The sequence below is a fragment of the Dysidea avara genome, chromosome 14, assembly GCF_963678975.1.
Source record: "Dysidea avara chromosome 14, odDysAvar1.4, whole genome shotgun sequence".
Classification (NCBI taxonomy): Eukaryota; Metazoa; Porifera; class Demospongiae; order Dictyoceratida; family Dysideidae; genus Dysidea; species Dysidea avara.
Window position 1 is genome coordinate 12,256,056 of NC_089285.1, and position 7,605 is coordinate 12,263,660.

Sequence of the window (7,605 nt, forward strand, 5' to 3'; positions counted from 1 at the left end):
GTATATAGCATCACCGGTTTGACCATCTATGGCTTCACCTGGACCATTGATAATCTGTAAAAATTGCTCACGTGGTAAGACGACGTAATCGCGTGATGTTGGTGCGCTCTAGAAGGTTGCTGTCCAGTACGAGGTCCAGTACTAGGTTTATCTCCAGATCAGCGAAGAAAAAGGAGGAGGTCGAGAAAGTTAGTTTTTAAAATGTGTTTGGTTTGTATGAAAATTGGGTTGATATAGACCTTTATCGCATCGGGTGATGGGTTATTCTCGTGGGTGTCTTGCCCAGACCGCTTTTTTTCTTTTTGTGTGGGGGCGGAGAAACGCCCCCACACAAATAGAAAAAAGCGAAACGCCCCCACACGAAAAGAAAAAAAGCGGTCTGGGCACGAGACTAGTGATGGGTATAGTCTCGTGCCCAGACGGCTTTTTTTCTTTATGTGTGGGGTGAAAAAAAAATCCTCCCCCCCCCCCCCCACACACACACACACACAAAAAGAAAAAAAAGCGGCCTGGGCACGAGACTAGTGATGGGTATGGGTATGACCCGGGGTGTGACCATAGATAATATCCCCGGGGGGGGGGGGGTTATATTATCTATGGTATGAAACGTTACAGCTGAGATATCCGCAGCTTAATTTAGCTAGTGTAATTATATGCAGAAAGCATTCGTAATGAAAGACCTAAATCGTTCCTTACAGGGGCGATTATTAATTAGAATTACCATTTGTTGACATTGTAATGCACCTATCAATATTATTCCCCACCTCCCTCCTCCTGGGCGTAATAGGGGAAATGGTGGGGATTGACTTTGATTCTCCACCCATACCAATAGAAAAATGGCAATGCTGTGAGAATATTATTGTGCACCTTAATGATTAAGAGAATTAAATACCATGGCAACATCTATTTATATTTGTGTAGATACCTAAGAGAAAAGGAGAGTACATTTATGGTGTAGCACCATGCTTGGCAACGCTGATAGCCAAGCGAAGGAAGATTTATACTCTTCTAATGAAAAAGGATCTCAAAGTAAATAACAGAGATCTAAAACAGTAAGCAATAACAAAATGGTTCTGGCTAGTTGCAGACTCTGTACATAGAGTTACTATTGAAAAGATCTATGCTCATGCACGACAGCATGACACCAAAATACACTACATTGGTAAAGAAAAACTGGAACGGATATCTGGAAAGAATGCCCACCAAGTATGTGAATATATATATATATATTTTTTTTTGTTGAGCCATGTCTATTGTATTTACAGGGAATTGCTATGGATGTTGAGCCATTAGAATTCAAATCATTTCGTGAGGATTTATATAAAATGTTTGTACTTACATGTTCACTGTGAACCCCACCCTATGAGTACAATTGTTTCAAGCTGTACATTGCCAGGTCAAAATTGAAGGGGTCAGTGGAAAAAGGGGGCAACTCACATTTTAAGATTAGCCATATGATAATGTTTCCACAAAATTTAACAACAGGACTTAAAAGTTCAAATCACAACCAAATTTAAATTTGTATTGTACGGCAATTCAGGAATGTCTGAAAATTCTATTTAATGTCCACTATGCAGTCATTTTATTTTTCAAATGTGGTTATCCCCTTTTTCCACTGACTCTTTTAAGAATAATACCTTATCTTAGTAGGTGCTTGTTTGAAAAAAAATCACGAGTGTACAATCCACTTCTCCAATTTTTATGAATGAATGTACCTACTAATAAGGACAGTTGTTGGTATGGTCAAACCTCATTTAATATCAGTAGCTCTAAGATGTATGTAGCTGTATATGCTACAAATACTAGTGTTGACTATTGGGTGTGTAGAATTTTTAAACATTTGAACCATCAAACTGACTGTTGTGTTAGTGTGTATGCTCTATTAGAGTACATAAACATGTTTGGGTGGTGTGTTGTTACATTAGTGATGTGTTACATATTAATTCCTTTCAGTTCTAAAGAACAGCAAGCATCTTTACCTGTGAGACTTGCACTGGATGGTATTCACGATCCTATGAATTTTGGTGCCATTTTAAGATGTGCTTACTACCTTGGTGTGGACAAGGTTGTCACTGGAAAGAACAAGTAAGAGTTAGTACTTTATCTATATAATGTGTTGTAACATGTCACATGATGTGTGTGCAGTGTAACACATCTTGATCACTAAGGCTCTAAATATTCATTACTACTGTGTGACTATTCTATTAGAGTGGTCAATGTTGTCCAACTGCTTTATTAGGGTACTTTATTTGACAGTTATAAATTGCTTGACAAGTGAGTTAAGTTTTGAATTATATGTCCAGTCCCATGGTGGATTTAGATGTACCACTTTTTCTATCTGTAACTGCCATAGTGTTTAGCTACTATAACATATTCTTATCCTTGATGAATTCTATAGTACATCTTTGTTCCTAATCCTTCCTGAGTACCAAACCAAGAAAGCCTACTTGGACATGTGGCTCTGCAACAAGTCACATCTGTACCATTAGGATCACAGTGGTTCAGCAGCTTCAACCTAAAAGAGTTATTCTGCTCCATGTATCGTGCTGTATGTAATATGTATGCCAATAGCACTAAGCCCTAAGAGCATGGACTTCTTCCTTAACACTGTTTTAGTGTGACCTCCTTATGAATAGATAGTAGTATATTAAAGTTGTCTGTGTCCTTTTTAGTTGTCTCTTGTCACCAGTGGTCAGCAAGGCCAGTGCTGGAGTTATGGAACTGATGCCAGTCTACTCTGTGAATAATATCATTGCTTTCCTACAGGTGAGAAACGTCATACTTCTATCTGCTAAGTGCTGGTACAGTTTTTACAAACTTAACTATACACATACTTGCTCTGGCCATATACAGCCTATAAGTCACATTGATTTTTACTATTGGGAAACAGGCTTAATTTTTTGCAATATGCAAGGTTTAAGCTTGTGTGGGGCTTCTGTTGTGAGCACAGATGTGATTATGCTGTTTTGTCAGTGAATGATACTCCTTTGGTCTTGTTGTTGTAATGGTGATCTCATGCCTGTGTTACTGTTGCAAACACTGTCTGGTGCCAATGCTTAGGCATGGAAGTGAAATCCAGGGATAACATTGTCTTTCCAATCAGAATTTAGGACTTGTGTAGTTGAATGAACGTACTGATGTAAAAAGCAGATGTGTTGAAGCTGTTTTGTAAAAGTTTTTACTGGAGAAGTTTGCTGTCAAGTTATGCTTTCTGATCTCACCTGGAAAAATTGTGACAGGATATTTCATCAGAAGTGAATTGTTATCTAATACTAACTAGATAAGAAAGATTGTCTCTAGTACATTGAAATGTTTTCTCAAAAATGAACATTTAACTCTTCAACTGTGATTGCAATGTTTTGCATTTGTGGGCCCAAGAAATTTTGAGCATTGTCAACAGACGGTGTTTGTGCTATTAGCACAGGCCAGGTTGGGCACAAGACTATTATACTGGTAGTTTAAGCTGTGTCACAAAATGCTTTGATACACACCCTCACAAGGGGAACTTTAATATTAAGAGCAGTCACAAGTAACAGAGATTCACTATATCAGTGATCGTTTCACGATCTGTAGGAAAGTTCTGTTCATGGCTGGGAGGTTGTTGGTACCAGTGACCCCAAGGTATTTGACCAGACAGCTAATGCTACTGTTCATTCTTGTTCAGAATACCACCTTCAACATCCAACTGTCATCGTCATTGGTAAGATCAAAAATTCTGTCACATGTATAGTAGCATGTGCCTTGGTTGATTGAAATTGATGGGGGCATATCCAGGATTTTCCAGGGTGGTTTCCAAATTTGGTAGCGATTTATAGGTGCAGGGAAAACTACTGACAGGTTATGTACATTAAAATGCTTCAAAATGTATGATTTTAACTATGAACTATTATTATATGCTTAATGCCTATATGGCAATTATTATGGTTTTTGGCTGGTCAGGCATTGACATATAGTCATCCAAAATCTCCAATGGAAATTAAAAATTCAAGATATAGTGCTGTGTTATCTTTAAATTTAAGTTACCAAGTCTATTATTCTTTAATACAAATTGTGTTCCTTATGAACATTCTATTAGAGTAGTTTGACTGCTCCATTAGAATACATCTGACTGCTCTATTAGAGTATGTCAATCTTTATAAAGCTTTTCAATACATAACCCTTGTTTAAGTTTCCTATTACATTGTAGCTATACTGCCCTGTTCCCATTTGTTCTGTCTGTTTGTACTGCCAAACTAAGATAGTCTGGTGTTCCTGCTGCAAACTTAAATGTTAAAATTTCAGAAGGGGTTTCCTGAACCCCAGGAAACCCCTCTAAAATGTACCCCTGATTGGTGCTTAATTTGGTTTGACCATTTGGCCCATAAGTGTCCTAGGTCTCATTGTATGTGTTCTACAAATACAGTATATGGTTACTATTCAATATTACCATCATACAGGTAATGAAGGATATGGAGTGAGTGAAGCAATCAAAAGAGAATGCAGTGTGATGTTATCAATACCACCTTATCGTCACCTACCCTCTACATTTGACTCACTTAATGTGGCAGTAGCTACTGGTATTGTATTGCATTCATTACAAGTGAACAAGTCTAGAACATGATACAATAAACTGGGGGTACTGTAGTTTGTAGAAGTGATATAGCTACTGACTCTGTTGCAGCAGTATTCCAAACGCAAGCCTTTACAGTGCTATCACACACTTGCGCGCGTACTTACACACACATAGATAGATGTACTACACCTACACACAAGACATAGCCACAACAGTTGGGAAAGACAATTTGAAACTTATTTCCTGTGTGTTGTCAAATTATAAACTATGTTCCCTTGAGTTGTACCATTTCTAAGTGATACCTCCAGTTACAAAAAATAAAGCTGTCTACTGTAGATGAGCCTTAGTTTGTATGAGGATAGCTGTGATGGAACCTTATAATTGTTGAATGTACCATACATTTATCTCCCTTATAAAGGCTATTATCACATTGACCAACAGTTACAACCAATAACCAACCTAAGTGTAATCTTTAATGTGCATCACAACCACTATGCCATCTAAGTGCTAACCATAACAACCACCATTTAATAGTCCTAGCACTTATACCTATGCATATAGTCAAGAGTTAATAATTGAGAGGAGAGTGTCCAACACATTACAGAGCCTCTACAAATGATTCAGTGTGATTCAAAGGGATTCCTCTGTACAATTCTGTGATTTGTAGTATATTCTATATGTGAAGATTGTTTTAATCATCACATTTCTTTGTTCTTCCCATGTGCAATCATCACATTTCCAACAGTATGCAGCCGCACTGTTCAGATATTTTCATGAATTTGCCATTATCAGTTACTACAATGGCATGTTTAGATGATGAACACAAAATAAAAATACGGGAACCTTGGTTTCCAGTTGCAGCAGCCAAAAGGGGGAGAAGAGTACTTGCTTGTCAAAGTGGAAACAAGCTTTGGAGTAGGTGACCATGATTTTACGAAATTTGGTATTATACCAAGTGTGGTTCTCATCAATAATATACCTGACGAGTTTTCTGGTTCTTGGTACCAAGGACAAGTTAATGTATCGCTGAAAGAATTCCTCTCCTATGAGTCATGTAACAGAGCTGTCGTATTTTGGATAGTCAAGTAGAAAAACATTTTACTAGTGTATCAGGTGGTGGGCCAAATCATCAAGTAACTTATTTATCAGTGCAGGTAGCTCTAATTTCATCATTTTTTTAAAATTTGACTTGGACTTTGTTTGTGCTCTCCATGCCATTCTTGGCGAAATCTAGTGGAGCATATTATGTCCACTCTTAACTTTATAATATGTAGGAGAGAAGGTGGATGATCATTTCGAGGATGAAGTCAAAAAGTGTAATAATCTAAAACAGTTACGAGATACAGCTAAAAATACCAGGTTTTTCCAAATAGTATTTCACACACCAGAGTTCTTTTGACACAAATTATGGAAAGAAGATGAAAAAAAGTTGTTAGATGACGAAATTGAATTAATGTGGTCATATTTACATTCTATTCATGACAGTTTGTCATCTTGCATAACATTGCAGAAAGACAAAAAGCCTCAACTTAAAGCATTTCTAGACCACTGCTGTAGGGCACGGAAGTATATGTTTCAAATTTAAAAATGTGGATCCATTTAATACAGTATTTGCAAGCCTCCAAAATTGCCCACGGAAATATTTTAATCTATCAACTTCATACCAGCCCCAGTACCTGGAGATGAAGGTCACTATAGGTGCTTTCTGATGTATAAGGAACAGATACTAGTGAGAAACATTGCCCTAGCTTCAAAAAGCTAAATAAACAGGAAAACCTTGCCATTTGCATTAAACTCAATTCATGTAAGGAATGATGATATGATGCTGCAATGTGAAGAATGTGATTGCTCCATTCTCAACATAAGCTTAAAAGAACCCAATGTTTACAGTTCAAAAGAGCTTTAAGAGATTACACTTTACATGTAGTGCATCAATGAGTGATCTCGAGTTACCAGAGGGACTTGATGCTTATGCAAGAGATATAGCTTGTAATGAACCAACTGAAAAATTTTATTACGCTACGAAGTATCCACCTATTTGCGTCTATTGTGCAAAAGATATTGAATGGAGTGAAAAGGAATATTATCCCCAATGTACTGACTGTAAACAACCCAAAATTCAAAAAATAATCATGATGTACTCATATTGCACTGTTGTATTCTACCATTTATTGTTAAGTTTTGTAACTATGATGTCACTTATTTATTTTATGCAACATGGTAATGGTGAAATGTTTATTGTAGTATACAATACTTCTTCATAATTTTGCGGTTGCTGAATTTCACCTACCCGCATCTAGAATTTAATTTTAAGGGACCAGAAACATAAATACCAATTGGAGTGGCCTAAACCACCCCGGATCACTGGGATCAGCATTGGGTGTGCACAAGATCAAGATACTGTAATAGAGCAGTCACCTAACTACTCTAATAGTACATTCAGTAGATACATTGGTGAGTCTCTCTCCCTACGTACTGTGAATTGTGATGCTGGTGACATAGGCGGTGGAGACGGGGGGGCCATGCCCCCCCCCCCCCCACTTTTTTGGGACACTGTTTGCAAGAAAAGATCGAGATATTCTAATAGAACAGTCAGGATCTGAATACTCTAATAGAGCAGTCATAGTATTCAGAGAAGCAGTGTAGCAAATTACTTAGCTACGTATGCGCAGTTATAAATAAGGAGATATAATTGGTGGAGAGCAGCTATTGTCAGCAGGCTGTGACCTTTTTTTTTTTTTTGGTCTTCAACTCACAGCTGGCCTGGCCCCCTCACTCTTTGGCCTGCTCCACCGCCCCTGGCTGGTGCTCTCCTAGATATCAAGGCATCTGGCTACTGGGCGTTCTTTTTGGCTTCTCCAGAAATGTTACATTTTTTCAAAATTTAATGAATTTAGAGGGTAGTTTTAAACAAGCCATCACAATGCAGCTGTCGACAAAATCAAAGCTGCAATATACTAAGCCATGGTAATCCATTTGCTGCTGAAGGCAGCCAGATATTACAAATGCACATGTGCCACAAGAATATGTTCCACAGATCTTAAATGCTGATG

The 7,605-nt window shown here is 37.7% G+C and overlaps 1 protein-coding gene across 1 annotated transcript; it reads left to right on the forward strand.

Annotated features, from left to right (window-relative positions):
- The first annotated feature begins 9 nt into the window (after nt 1-9).
- LOC136244167 (rRNA methyltransferase 1, mitochondrial-like) lies at nt 10-6,775 on the forward strand. The gene is made up of 8 exons (XM_066035703.1): nt 10-188; nt 922-1,052; nt 1,101-1,206; nt 1,266-1,327; nt 1,954-2,085; nt 2,673-2,766; nt 3,574-3,700; nt 4,437-6,775. Exons 1-8 carry the CDS (start codon nt 96-98, stop codon nt 4,598-4,600), a joined length of 909 nt encoding a protein of 302 aa, XP_065891775.1. The 5' UTR covers nt 10-95; the 3' UTR covers nt 4,601-6,775.
- The last annotated feature ends 830 nt before the right edge of the window (nt 6,776-7,605 follow it).

What these genes read in the sequence shown, in the direction of transcription:
- LOC136244167 (XM_066035703.1), top strand. Translation starts at nt 96, where the DNA reads ATGTTGGTGCGCTCTAGAAGGTTGCTGTCCAGTACGAGGTCCAGTACT. An exon ending in AAAAGGAGGAGGTCGAGAAA is followed by an intron (nt 189 to 921) that starts GTTAGTTTTTAA and finishes ATATTTGTGTAG; the next exon opens with ATACCTAAGAGAAAAGGAGA. An exon ending in TCCAACTGTCATCGTCATTG is followed by an intron (nt 3,701 to 4,436) that starts GTAAGATCAAAA and finishes ACCATCATACAG; the next exon opens with GTAATGAAGGATATGGAGTG.